The following is a 15,123-nucleotide window of genomic DNA, read 5'->3' as shown; positions in this document are numbered from 1 at the left end:
CAATCAAAATCTTACATTCAGATAATGGTACTGAGTATGTAAACAATGAGAATGATAACTATTTAGCATCAAATGGAATTCAGCATCAAAAATCTTTTCCATTTACACCAGAGCAAATGAATGTAGCTGAACGTAGTAACAGAACTCTTGTAGAGCGAGCACGATCAATGTTGGTGGATGCTCACCTTGATCAAAATTATTGGGCTGAAGCAGTGCAGACTGCAAATCACTGTAAAAAATATATCTTCAACTATTGCAATTGCAGGTATGACCCCTTATGAAAGATGGTATGGGAATAAGCCAAATTTAGAATACTTGGAGAGTATTTGGATGTTGTGCATTTGCTCACATTCCAAAACAAAAGCGTAAAAAGTGGGATATAAAAGCAAAGGAATTAATTGGGTACTGTCAGGATAGAAAAGGCTATTGATTAATAGATCCCAAAACTTATGAAATAATAAATGCACGAGGTGTACAATTTTTGGAAAATGAAATGTATTACAAAAAGGCAAGTAATATGCCAAAATCCTATGATGAATCCTCATTCAGTGGAAGCGTGATTACATTTTCAGATACTGAGAATGCAATAGCTGATGATCAGAACGATGAATTGGAAGGAATGGTTAATGATAATATTCAGTCTGATCATGAATTAGTTAATGCTAGTATTAAATCTGATCACGATGAACATAATACTGCTCAAAATGATAGCCATGATAACAGTAGTGTAGTTGATGAGCTACCTATGTTGACTAGAAACAGAAAACTTAGATTTCCAAAGAGTTATCAGGACTTTGACACACACAGGTTGCCAGAAATGTCAAATTTAGATCGTATGTGCTTTGTTAAAGCTTTGGCAGCAGCAACTGTGTATTCTGAACCGAAAACCATTGATATAGCATTAAGGGGCAATAATGCAAACCATTGGAAGGATTCTATATGTGAGACTATATTAGGCCATGTTAAAAACAAAACATGGGAAATAACAGATAAACCTTATGATAAGAACATTGTAGATTGTAAATGGGTTTTCAAAATTAAATGTAATTCAGTAGGCAAGAATGAAAGATATAAAACATGTTTAGTTGCTAAGGGCTATTCTCAGATTGAGGGAATATATTATACTGAAATATTTGCACCAGTTATCCGATATGTAACATTTATCTGATTGGGAAATTGACCAAATGGATGCTGTAATGGCTTTTGTACAGGGAACTCTAAATGAAGATGTTTATATGAAAATTCCAGACGGTTGCAGTGAATTTTACAAGCAAAACTTAAAGGGAAAGGTCCTAAAATTAAACAAAGCATTAGATGTTTTAAAGCAGAGTGGTAGGCTATGGTACCAACTGTTAGAAAAGGGTTTAATAAAAATGGGACTGAGGCAAAGTTCTTTTGATAGTTGTGTCTATATTAAAATAAATGGAAATAAAGAACTTGTTATTGTTACTATTTATGTTGATGACTACTCATTTTTAGTAATAATATAGAACTTAAAAATTGGGTAAAACAACAGCTTAAAGAAAAATTTGAAATGAGACTTGAACCCAGCAAATTATTGCTTAGGAATTAAAATTGAACGAGATAGAACTAAAGGGTCCATTAGCCTTAGTCAAACTAAGTATGTAGAGAGTATGCTTTGCAAATATAATATGCATGAATTTCATGGTGTAAAAACACCATTAGACCAAAATCTAGTGTTATCTAAACTGCAGGTACCAACTAGTAAGGAACAAAAGCTACCTGTTCCTTATCAGGCTGCCATTGGGAGTCTTCTTTATGCAGCTCAAGCAACATGGCCAGATATAACTTATGCTGTGAATTTCCTTAGCCAGTTCTCCAATAATCAGGCAAGGGTTCATTGGAATGCTGTCAAGCGCATCATGCGGTATCTTTGAGCCACTACAGATGCTACTGTCTTTTTCAAAGGACTATAGTGCTGATGTCCTTGGCTACAGCGACTCAAACTATGGAGGTGATGCTGCGGATCGACGATCAACCACTGGATATGTTTTCCTCATTGGAGGTAGTGCTGTGTCATGGTGTAGTAAGCATCAACCTACCATTACAACTAGTACAACAGGAGCCAAATGTATGGCTCTTTCTGCAGCTACTAAAGAAGCCATATGGCTCAACAAAATTGTTAAGAACTTGGGATTATTACTGCAAAGCCAGTATTATTATACTGCGATAATAACAGTGCTATTAATCTCAGCAAAAATAGTGTGTATCATGGTAGATCAAAACATATTAATATACAACATCATTCCGACGAGAAGCTGTGAAACTTCAGCACATTGACATATAATATAAGACTACTAATTATTGCAGATTTTTTGACAAAAAATGTAAACAGTGCAAAACATGAAATGTGTGCAAAGATGGTGGGTTTAAAATGAAGACCAATGTAATTTAATGTTTTATTATATGTATGTGTAATTTCTCATTGTATTTAATTAGGATGATATTTAAATCTAAAGTGGGAGTGTAAAAAAGGTTAGCTTTAAATATGTTCTTGGCCCATAGATGGCGCCACTGTTTTTATATTTTTCTATAACTGTGCATTCCAATAAAACTTCACTTGTGTTCCAAACTCCCAACAGGTATGCTGTGTATTCTCATGCATGCAAGTAACCACTCTCTGCTATACTGTATATTGAGTTTCTAAGAGTATACAATTTTAAAGGTATCATAAGGTATTTTTCATTCTTTAAGCATAACATTTTTGTTAAAATTTATATTTTTGTAGTTCAACAGCTTAGAATTTTATAAAACAAATTCATAATCAAAATCGCTGTTGTTAGTTATCGGAAAAATAACCAAGATGTGATTTTTGCGTAAATGTCACTAAACTATACAAATTGCTATTATCTATCACACTATGAATGTTTTTTTTTTATGTGAAAGTGTCCCTTTTTCAATTTGTATGGAACTGTCGCGTGTCAAAATACTATCAAAACACTGTCAAGCAAGCTTCTGAATGTAAACAAAGAACATCCCATCTGGTGACCGAAGCTTTGAAGCAGTGCTTCACTTCTAGTGCCGGTTGGCCACTCCTTCCTTACCTCCATGCTCTGCATTAATGTAACCTATGGTGCACGGGAGCGTACAGATAGGTGCACGTCGTTCTATTGGTCAAAGAATTACAAAAACAGTAGAAAATTCCGGTACATTCGGTATTCTTTTCCTCCCATCCAAATACTACACATGTTTATTATACCCTTCAAAATATAGCTCTTATCATTATTAGCACATGTAATGAAAGTAGGAATAGAGAAAACTAGAAGTAATACATAAAATTGATCTTTTATTGCAGTATTTTTTAATATTGCAAATTTCAAGTTGTAGCTGTTACATATGGGTTCTTAAAATTTACAGGATATAGTACCTCCTGATCTTTTGTCTCGATATTTAAACATGACCGATGCTACTTGGGCTCAAACGATAGATGCAGAAATTGCTCGCCATTGTGCCTACAGTCTGCCCGCTGTTGCTCTTACCTTAGGTCGCAGGTTCTGGCCATGTCTGAAGGAAGCTTTTGATGCACTCTCTTCAGATTTGCAGGTTTGTACTCCTTTTCTATGATTGTATACATAAATTGTTGCTGATTACTCAAGCAGAGTTTGTAGCCGTCCTTATAAGTGTTTATAAGTCCATATATTTCAAAATAAAATATAAGCTTTTATAGATGCTTACTTTTTCTCTGAAGTGCTTATTTTTTTGCTTTTAGTGCTCCTCCCTTTTTTTATGAATGCACGTTTTCCCCCTGTACCAAAGCCAAAACTAAATAACTTTTCTTCTTTATATGGAATGTCAGATGGTGAATCATACTCCCAAAAATAGCTTTATGCCCCTTTCTCTGCATTAACATAACGTTTGGTGTGTAAGAGCACAGATAGGTGCATGTCGTTCTATTGGTCAAAGAATTGTGAAAGCGGTAGAAAATTCTGGTACATTCCGTATTCTTTTACACCCATCCAATAGTACAAATGTTTGAATTTCTATCAAGATTTTAATAATTTACGTCCTTGTTCTGCGTGGTCAGTTCATGTTTGTGTTTATTATGATCGGTATGCTTATATTATGAGCATATGTATAAATATTTATAGTAATATATTTGCAGTAACTGCTAAAGTATAGATAAACTTCAGAAATGGGTAAGTGTGTTTTAACACAAATATTCCAAATGGCATAAATAAAGTGAAAGTAATCGAATAGTTAAAAAAAAATTGGGGGGCTATGCATTATACAGTACGGAAGCTGGGGGTTCTCCCCTTTCTCCACAAAATCTTGAATATGGAAACCGTTACAGTTCTCAGCAAAGCAAGCAACAGACTTTTTTGGTCACTTTCCAATCTGGATTGAATATGACTAAAAGTTATGTTGTCTACCAAGCCAAGCAAAGAATGATTCTATTCCGAAAATTTAACACAGTGTGTTCAAAATTAGAATGAAAAACACCCCAGATTGGTAAGATCAATCTAAAGAATAGCTACAATCTAACCCCTTTCCTCTTTGCCAGTTACGCTCGACTGTCCGGAATTTTCAGATATTCGGCAATTTCTGAGTATGCCGGTTAGTTAAGCTTTTACTGTTAAAGGACGACTGCATGAAGCAATTTCCCGTCTTCTGATTTAAAAAAAGTTCCTTTTTTTACTTGAATTACTTTGCTTGCAATATTTGTTAAGGGAAAACTGTTATACTATGAAAATTTAGAAAATATTCAGAATTTTAAGTTATATTGTTTAAATATTAATATGAGTGGAAAAATAAATTGTATTTTTAGGTGCCAGGTGAATATAATAAATATGGCTTATTATTATTTTCTCTATTTTGAACTGAAATTTTATCATTAAATCTTGTAATATAATTTATTTCTGCAGTTTTTTTTTCTCTCTTTGTAAATTAGTTCTGTAAATTAAACTGTTATTTAATATTTTAAAAAAATGTAATTGTTTTCCATGGTTGAGTAATGCTCATTCTCTCTTAATACTGAATTTATCATATTTTAAATTACAAGTCAAATTTTTCTTTTAAGGTTTTGCAGTTGTGTATAATGTAATTAGACAGGTGCTGATTTTTTTCCTTAAAATGTCCTTGAAAAGTGCTTATAGGTGCTTATTTTTTAACTAAAAGGTGGCTACGAACTCTGTTAAGTCAAATAACCAAAGATAAAATAATAAAATATAGCATCATGAAAAAGCCATTATCTTGTCAGTAATGGTAGTTAATTTATTCCCAGTACTGACAAAATGGTATTATCTTTCCCTGTGATAGGACAGTTTCAGTCAAGCATGCACTCTAGGCTTTTCAATTCTCAAGTAAACAAAAATCACTTGAACAGTAGATGCAACTAGGCAGGAAAGAGGTTATTGGCTTGTGTGAACTGCTTTTTTAAAATTTCATTGATTAAATCTTTTTCAGGGTCCTATTTCATGTTGTTCTTAAATAAAGGAATCATTTTAGATGTGTTGAACTTGCTAATGTATTCCTTTCCATATTATAGCCTGTGGTTTTACATGTGTGTCCTGACTAGGACAAAATACCGGTGTAAACAGAGAGTATTAGTAGGTAATGCATCATTCTCTACACATGCATGATATATCAATAATGTCTTCAGGCATTTTTAATTACACTTTATACATAATGTTATTTGTAGTGCATGCTTCCAGTTATTTCTAAAAATGTCTGCTTTAGAAATAGTTTTAGCCTACTGTGTAAAAGGTATAGGACTAAACCTCGTTTCTGTGATGCTTATACTTCATTGTGGTTAACTGTATTGTTTCCATTCTTACTGCTTACATGTAAATCAAGTTATTTTGTACATTGGATGCTTAATCAGAATTTACTTTCTTTTGTAGCATGATTTCATTATCAGAACATGTTATGTATAAAATAAAGTCAATAAATATAATTTAAATAACGTACACATGTACCAATATCCTTGAGACAGATAAAGATGTGCTTAAAGGATAGTAAACAACTTGAAATACCTAAAGATAGGTTTAAAGGTCGTCACTGTACACTTCACACTAACCATATAAAAATATTCAATTGATTTCACTTATTAATCTCTTAACATTTGATGATGAATGATGATTTTCGACAAGAACCAGTTTCATCAGTGCAGTGTGCATTTTAAAGTCCAAAATTTAAATGTTAAATTTAGATAATAAATATAATCATTTAAATTTAAAAACCCTGTAATTGTATAAATTCTGACCTACACTTGTCTTTTTTTGCCTAACTTTCATTTTTAATCTTACATTAGCCAGAAAATCTTGTCTGCCGCCGAAAAAATATCATTAGTTTTTAGTTGAGGATTTCACCTGTATTTATGACTGATTAAATTTTCTTTATCACCATAAATTGTGTTGGAAAGCATTTTGACTCTATTGAAAGGGCATGTATATTATGTAATTTAATTGTGTACTTTTTGGGGGCGTAACCGGTATAATTACACGAGGGGGGGTGACCAAAAAAATAAACGGAATTGTACTCCTGAGCATTATGTACTTGTAGTATGAGGTTGTACCACTAGGGCACTGTGGAAGGACCTCTTCTGTATCAGTATGCCTGCTGGCATCAAGCTACAGTGACCTGTTTGGTTTCTCTGGCAGTTCTATGGTGTCTGCAGTACACTTGTGACATGAAGAAATTGCAGATTCTTATGAACAACATGCAGCTGCCAATTTTTATTTACTGGGCAAGAATGCATCTGAAACTGTTGTGATGGTGCAGGCAGGCTTTTAGTCCAAGACAAGTATACAAATGGTTTTCTCAGTTTAAAAGGGCTCCTTCAAATGTGCGAACAGAGGACAGCATTGCCAAAATCCTTGATTTCATCAGGAAAGACTGATGCAGAACAATTGACTAGTTTGGTCAGAAGTGTTGCATGAAAATGCTCTGCCTTGTGGTATTCCAGTGAGTTGTTCATGGGCCATGACTCAAGACAGACAATTATCTTGACCCACATGTCCAGTTATCTTGATTTGTCTCCCATGGAGTTGTTAGGTCAGATGAAAAGTTACTTATCTTGCAAGTATTTTTGAGAATACCAAATGAAGATTCTGATATTATGATGCCGTTGGCGGGTATGAAGGAGGCCGAATTTGCAAGGTGCTTCCAATAATGGATTGAATCTGGTGTCAAATGCATTAGTACCAGTGGAAAGACTTAAAGTTAAAATTGTATTAAAAAAAATTTTTTTTTGTTGTTGTTTTAAAAAATAAACATGTTTTTTATCAGGGATTTCCGATTGGGTTTTTGAATCCCCCCCTCGTATACAAGTCTCTTTTTATAAAAAAACTGACTGAAAATTAATTATTTTTAAGGGATTCATTATGATGTGGAAAGTGCGTCGTACTGTTGCCTCTTCTATGCACCAACTAGCTGTGATATTAGGTCCGGACATAACATCCAGGGATCTTTTACCTGTTTTCTCACGATTTATTACAGACCTGGATGAAGTGAGAGTTGGGATATTACAACACATGTATGAATTTCTTAAGGTAATTTAAAGATTTTTTTTTCCCCCAAATTATGTTTTGCGTATTTTTAGTTATGCATGTGTATTTACGAGGTTAATGTTTCCTTTTTTAAAATTTGTGTGTGTTTTATGAATCTGTGTTCTTATATGTAATAAAAAAAGTTATATTGGGAAATATTTGAGTTTTGTTTTATGTTCAAGAATATCATATAAATGTTCATAGTTGATGGTAGAAATTAAAGACCAAAATTGTTATTAATTTAAAGGGCAATTTTTCTTGTTAAATTATCCAAAACTATACGTGGCAAAGTCATGTATAGATACTGTATAAAATGCTTACCATTTAAGATACATGGCAAAGTCATGTATAGATACTGTATAAAATGCTTACCATTTAAGAATACTTTTTGTTTTGATATACTGTAGTCATTAAGAGATGCAATTTGAAATTGAGATTTAAGAGTGTAGAAATATCTAAAAAGTATGCAGATGCAACATTATGATATTATTTCATGAAGCAAATACTGAATTTTTACCCTACATTAGGCATCTATTTTTCTCAAATAAGGCAGAAAATAGTCTTCTAAAAAATGGCAGATTAACTTGCAATTTGCCATAAAAAATATTCATTCACAACTCTGTGATATATCCATAAATTTAACCCATTCTGATCATATGTATTTGTTGAATTAGAATATATAAGGGTATAAGTTGACTATATAAGATAAAACATACATTTCCATTTTTGTAACCTAGGAAAGTAATAGAAATTTAAATATAAGCTTGTAAATTTTATTTACAGTCCAAATATAAAATAAGTGTTTATATAAGTAATAAATAAGTATTTTGCATTCTCAATTGATGATAGCAGAGTAATAACGAAAGGAAGACATTGCTAACATTTCCATATTATTTTGCACTCTTAGCATGTTCTGTATAATTATTGTCTTTCATGTATGTCTGCAGAAATGTTTCTAAATCCATATTTGTATTTGATTCAAGGAAAGGTCTTTGTATTTCTAAATGTAATGTTTTCCAAGAAAGGTTCAGCAAGACTAATTCAAAAAATTTTTTTCTGAATTTCTTTTTTGATAGGAATGTTAAAACTTATCTTTTTCTATGTTATGCATATGCATATTGAAAAATTTTTTTAACAGATAATTATTTACTGCATTCAGCTTTTTCATATCTTTTGTTCTTATGATCTCTCCTGCCTGCTTTGTTTTAAATATGAATATATATTTCTATGTTTTGTTTTTCTAAAAGTTGTTGCAAGTGAGGTGTAATTACCAAAACATTAAAAATTTTTAGGTGTTACGGCCTGAGGAACGAAGAGGATTTCTTCCAAGTTTACCCGAATTTCTTGTTTCCTCAAGTGATGCTGATAGCAATGAAAAGAACTGGAGATTCCGTCTTATTCTTGCAGAGTAAATATTTATACATTGATCAACATTATTTAAGAAAAGATAATCATTAATTTCATTTATGTTTATATGAATGTGCATGTGTGTGCAAATAATTTCCAAAATATGCAGTTGCAATAAGAACAAATGAGAAGTAGTCATGGATAAACTACTCGTAATTATCACAATATAATTTTTTAAAACAAATCTACATTCTAATAAGAATGCATAGTAATATTAATGTTTCAATATCTAAAGAAAACTTCATTTGTACTTCACTGTAGCTTAAATATTGCCCATTTTTATTGTTGTCTGTGCTACTCCTTAGGCCTCAAATCATTGCTAATTAATTAGAGAAGATGAATATGCTGGGGATGTAGCAAAAGCAGAGACTGAATGTCAGTTTGTGTTTGCTTTGACTAGCCAGTAGAAGGGAATATTGTGACCTTTGCAGATAGTTTGTGAGGATTCATCTTTAGACAAAAACAATCACTTTGTGGACGAATCCATTTTAAAATTTAGGAGAGCTCATTCTTTGAACGCATTGAGGAAGGAGAAAATTATAGGAATATCTTTCTAATTTTCAGAACCCGCCATTAAAAAGGCTTGGGGGAAAGTATGTGAGGAAGCAAGGTAGTTGACAGTTGAATTCTTATTTAGTAAGTGCTTAAAATTTTGATTGCTAGCGTGCAGCTCTTTCATAAATTGATATTGCTTTAAATCAGTTTTACAGCTTTTCTTAAAATTTACGCATGCAGATTTGAATGGCTGACATGAAAAAAGAAATTACAACATCTCAGTAATTTCATATTAATAGATAAGGAAGAAGTATAGAAACTCCTGTAACTTAAATTTTACCAGACTTTTATAGTAGTATGTTCATGTGGTAAATCAACTTTTAAAATAATTTTCTCTTAAGAATTGTTCCTGTTGTAATTTTTAAAATGTATTTCTGTAGTTGAAGTCCAGCTTCTGTATTTATAGAATGGAAAACAGATGTCCTCAGAAATTTCTTGCTTGAAAGTGAAAAATAAAAATTTAAAACTGAAATTAGCCAAAGAACATAAAATTTATCAGTTTACAATAAGTGCTGATATATTTTACATCATAATTAAATTGCAAATAGTTTAATAACCTGAAACATGCATTATAAAGTTAAAGTTAGTTTGGAGTTCATTTGAAATTGTATGCTGCGCGATGGGTAAACCATCCTAGCAAAAATTTCCAGGGTTTTTAAGGTTTCAGGTTCAGCTATGATATATGCACAAATTCCATAGAAAGAGTGACTTTAGTGTAAAGTTTAATTTTTTTTAGGAGAAGTGGGATGTTATTTTCTCTAGACAACTTGTGTGTCAAATTTCATAGCTTTATACCATCTTTATCACTGGCCTGTGCAATATTTAAAAACATTAACTTAACAGACTGTTTCTTGTAATTATGTAAACAAAGCAAAACAAGGTGCTAACATGAGAACAGGGATTTTTCTTCTTTTGTTTATTTTGTGTATATTGTAAAACTCCTTAAAGGAAGAAATATCTAAGCTTTTAATCTTTATTAGGCAGTTGGTATTAGTAGCAGACTTATTTGAACCTGAAGACGTCCGAGAACATTTGGTGCCTCTTACTCTAACTTTGATCAGGGATAAAATCTGTGAAGTTCGTCGGGCTGCAGTGCGAGTTGTAAGTTCTATATTTTGACTTTTGTGTTGCAGTAATTGAGTGTCATATCATTTGATTTCATATATTTTTGTTTCTGTTTGTTTCTCAGATTTTTGTTTTCTTAATGAGTGATTAATTATGTCTTACATTTTTAATACATAAATAATTGCTAGATGGCTGCTGTGATGAAGAGAATGAGTCAGAGTCCTACACCAGTATTGACCAAGGCAGTTTTAACTGAACTTGCTGAAAAATTTGTTCAGGCTCCAAAATGGTTGCACCGTCAATTGTAAGTGTTTTGTATACATTTAATTGCCTTTTTATTATTTTTAAATTTTGTTGAAAGAAAATTTTGCATGATGTTCAATTATTATTTTATTAATTATTTGTTAGATACGTATACATTTGCCAAGAATTCGTTGTTAAAAATTCCCTTCCTCCTGACCAATTTGCTGAAGATGCTTTACCACAGCTACTCTATTTATGTTGGGATAGAGTTCCTAATGTCCGAATAGCAATTGCAAGGTGCTTAGCAGTCTATATATGGCCTCTAGGTAAGAAACAGTTTAAAAGTTATTATTTATAAAGCAGTATCGCTGTTTTTTGGAATAATTTGTCTGCTATGTTTTTCTCAATTGAAATGCATTTGAGCCTGACTGTAATGTCTTTTGGTTCCATCCAGCTTCTTAAGCACTTAATGTTAATTCATGCTGCTGTAGCAAAACCTCCAAATGTGTAAAAATCAGATATATATAATGAACTGTATTGAGTATCTTCACTTGGAATAATTTTGCAGTTTTTGTATTTTTTAGATTTTCTGCTACTTTAAATAAGAAAAGTATTATCCCTTAATATCATCCACGTTTGAGATCTCAGGGTCTATTTCTCATTCACAAAGGAAAACAACATAACTTTAATGTTAACACTCTTTTTCTGTGTATTCTAAACAAAATCTGAAAAACAGGTCTGAACTTAGTTATTGAAAAATGAGTATACTGTTGTGTGTGTGCGGGTTCATAATAGATAGAATGCGCACAGGTTCAATGATAGGTTAATAAAAATTTATTTTATTAAAAAAAAAACTTAAAAGTTTTAGAATTTTTTCCACAGAAATACTTGTACGGGCGTTCACAGTATCACAAGGTACAATCAGTAGTTACACTTCAGACTACTAATAATATTAAACACAGTGCAGTGTAAAGCACATCTAAAGAGAAACCTAACTCGGAGATATCTCAGTTCATGCTGAACTTGAAAGCAGATGCTCTCGCTGGCCTTGTATAGCTTTTAACAAGCTGCTAAGTTATTTCTGGTACTTTCTGCTTCTCAAAATTACTGGGAAACAATATGAGGGTATAATTAGAGTTATGAAGCTGAATACTTCAGATATAAAATCAGCTTTGTGAATATGTTAATAAAGGGGCATTAATTTTTTTAATTATGTTTCAGTGGCATAAATTTGAGGGGGGGGAAGTACAAATTTTGCATTCTTCAGAATTTTTTCTAGAAATCTGATTTTTACTGTCACAAGGTATGATGCAACCAAAAATAAGCATGCAAATGAGATAAAAGATATATAGAAAATGAAATATATGAATTAGTAATATAATAGGGTTATTGTGAATAAAATATGGATCTAACAATAGAAATATGAAGTAAGCTTTAAGAATCAATTCCTTCTTGTGAAAAGTATTTCACATGACTAGTGTTCTGCTGAGAAAGAAACTTGCCGCTCCTGAATTTTAACTGCTGCCAACAGGGAACATAGCTATTCTACTAATGTATGTTACTTTCCAGCTGTATAATGTTAAGTTGTAGTGTATTAAAAAAATTGTAGAAAGTCACAGTTACAATTTTTTTTAAAGTCACAGTTACAGTTCAATTGAGTCAAAATATGAACTTTTATTTGGACAAAGCACAGACTTAATTTTATTATTATTGCTTATTAAGTCATCTGAAGATATGCAATATTCTTATTTGTAATTACTTTTTTATGTAGACACATTCTCCAATCCAGATAGTCCACATAGGGATCTATTACTGCAAACTATACATACTCTTCAATGTGATTCAGATGCAGATGTTAGGTTTTATGCTAACATGGTCTCAACGCATGAATGTTCCTGTCTCCAGCATGGGGAATTTGCAAATCTGGTAAGCATAATTTTCCCTTTGTTCATTCCATTAAAGACATTTAGTTATTTTAAACAATCTATTACAATTTTGCGAAACAGCATTTGACCTAGTTTTGGTACAGACATACAGCCTGTACAAATACACTCCCACCACATGTTGACCACTATAAGTGTTTTTCTACCTGCCTTTCTGACCTTTTTACCCCCTGCCCCCCAAAAGATGTTTTCTTGTGGAGTTGTCAGTTGATCCATTTGCTAAAAAGCATTTGACCTAATTTTGGTGCAGACATAACAGCATATATGAGCACACTCCTACCCCCCATGCTTTCCTGTTAATGCTTTTCCATCTGCCTTTGTGACTCATTTGCCCATCTCTACGAAAAAAATATTTTCATGTGAATCAGTTGATCTAATCATTTTTCTCTCAGTTTTACAAGAAACTCGTATATCAAGTATATCTTTAAATTCGTAGAAAGTTTTTTTGTTTACAATTGTGGCTTTTTAAATGTAAAATGGTACACATGCTTTGAAAATTTAGTGAATGATTGTGTCCTTTCTTCTGCATAATTTTCTTAAAAAATAAAGTGTCAGGTGTTATAAATCTTAAAGATAAATATTGTAATAGCAGTATATAATTACTGCTACTTTTACAGCGGAATCTAAAGCTCTATTACAGCATTCATTAAATTTAATGCATAGCAGAATTAATTTTAAATTGTGATTGAAAATGTATCATTTTATTACAGATAGAGCCTCCTGTATGATATGCATTTAAGTGTAAAATCATGTCTAGTCATTTCTTGACTGGTAATACCATCAGATGGATAAAAATGACAAAAGTGGAGAAGATATTGCCATAGAACCTGTGTGAGGAAAGTCAAAAGATCTGTGCTCAAGGTTTTTCCAATATCAAAAGACTTGAAATTTTTGTACGTGTAATAATAAAATATTGCAATTTGTATGTTTATACATAGATCTGCTAAAGGTACAAAAGTGAATAAGTTACATAGAATAATTTGAAAGATTTGAAATATATCAAGATTTTTAGAATAGCTTTGATTTTAATGTGTAAAGTATTTATGATTTCAGCTTTTAGTGATCTAAAGTACACTTTTTGTGTTTTTTCAGTAGTTTTATAATGTAAAGAATATTGATTTTATATTTTTAGTTTATACCAAAAATAATCAGTGCTCAATTAAATGTTGACCTTTATTTACAAGTTTGCTAAATTAATGTCTGGTTAAAAATGTTCTGTTTTATCATATACAAAATTGAAATTATTTGTAAAAAAAAACATATCTGCAATCTGTTTTTATATGTAGCAAATCCATTTTTATTACATTAAAATTTCATATTATTTCATTGTACTTAAATCATTTTTGTCTTTTTAAATAAATTGAAATTACTTTAGATAGTGTGACAGTTTTTTGCATATGTTGCTGAAACATGCCATATAAAATCGCTCATCAAAATTAGCTTGGTAAGTGTACACAAAATCCTTAAAGAAAATATCCTTTAAAGTCCTAATGTGCCCTTATTATCAACTGCTGGTTATAAATGTGTACTTTGAATTATATAAGTATTTAAATAATGCAAATATTTTAGCAATTAAAAAATCAAGTTTGGAAAAATTCTTAAATCCAATATCTTATGGTTTTTCCCGATTATTTAGTGAAATGCGCGGTTATTCTAGAAAATAAAAAATTTAAAAAAGTATTTTAATGTAGTTTAAATATTTTTTAAAGCTTCATAATATTCTAGTAGTTGTAATTGTTAAAATGCCTGCTTAAAAAAATAATAATAATCAAATTCAAATGTTGTATGCCTACAAAGGCAGAAATTTTGAATTTGCAGTATTTAATTACTGGTATTTGCCTTTTTCTTGAATCCGTGTTTTATTCTTCAAAAATGGTATAGGATTTCTAGGAAGAAAAGTGGAAGTTGTGACATTTAGGAACTGAAATATATGTGTAATGTCAGATTTCAAAATTTATACAGTCAAAAGTCGTTAATCCAGACACGTCAGGACTTTGGCGATTCCGGATTATAGATCATCAATTTAAATCTGGTAAGATGGCATGCAGAAAATATAAAATTAAAAATATGAAACTGTAATTTATGATCTAAAGGATATCAAAATTTACAAAAAAAAGTTTAATATTTGTTTGTTTACTTTATTAAACATTTCTTTCAACGTGCGCATGCGTAAATCATACATTATGCATGTCGAAATTAGAAAATTGCAACCAGAAAACTATTTTATGTGTATTCATGACGAAGAATTTGATTTAAATCATATCAAAGTCGAAGTACATCGAGATGAAATACTACATTTAGAAAGGAATTATAAGCCAAATAAAATAAAAACATCTGCCCTGAAGATAAGGATAGTGCTGACAGATCAACTTCCAATTGATAGCATGTCCTCCGCGGTGTTA

The 15,123-nt window shown here is 31.4% G+C and overlaps 1 protein-coding gene across 8 annotated transcripts in view; it reads left to right on the top strand.

Annotated features, from left to right (window-relative positions):
• Positions 1-14,095, top strand: part of LOC118200813 (serine/threonine-protein phosphatase 4 regulatory subunit 1-like) — a 236,199-nt gene extending 222,104 nt beyond the window's left edge. For all 8 annotated transcript variants that reach the window (XM_035372780.2, XM_035372777.2, XM_035372778.2 and 5 more), the window contains 8 exons: positions 3,379-3,564; positions 7,335-7,511; positions 8,801-8,916; positions 10,451-10,571; positions 10,724-10,839; positions 10,944-11,104; positions 12,550-12,704; positions 13,432-14,095. In XM_035372780.2, the coding sequence (XP_035228671.1) occupies positions 3,379-3,564; positions 7,335-7,511; positions 8,801-8,916; positions 10,451-10,571; positions 10,724-10,839; positions 10,944-11,104; positions 12,550-12,704; positions 13,432-13,449 (1,050 nt within the window). In that variant the 3' untranslated portion in view covers positions 13,450-14,095. The remainder of the gene's footprint in view (positions 1-3,378; positions 3,565-7,334; positions 7,512-8,800; positions 8,917-10,450; positions 10,572-10,723; positions 10,840-10,943; positions 11,105-12,549; positions 12,705-13,431) is intronic.
• Positions 14,096-15,123: the final 1,028 nt, after the last annotated feature.

This window comes from Stegodyphus dumicola, chromosome 12 (assembly GCF_044657685.1).
Source record: "Stegodyphus dumicola isolate Sdum_Otavi_A_Nest chromosome 12, ASM4465768v1".
Lineage (NCBI taxonomy): Eukaryota > Metazoa > Arthropoda > Arachnida > Araneae > Eresidae > Stegodyphus > Stegodyphus dumicola.
This window is presented reverse-complemented; position numbering and strand designations above follow the sequence as displayed.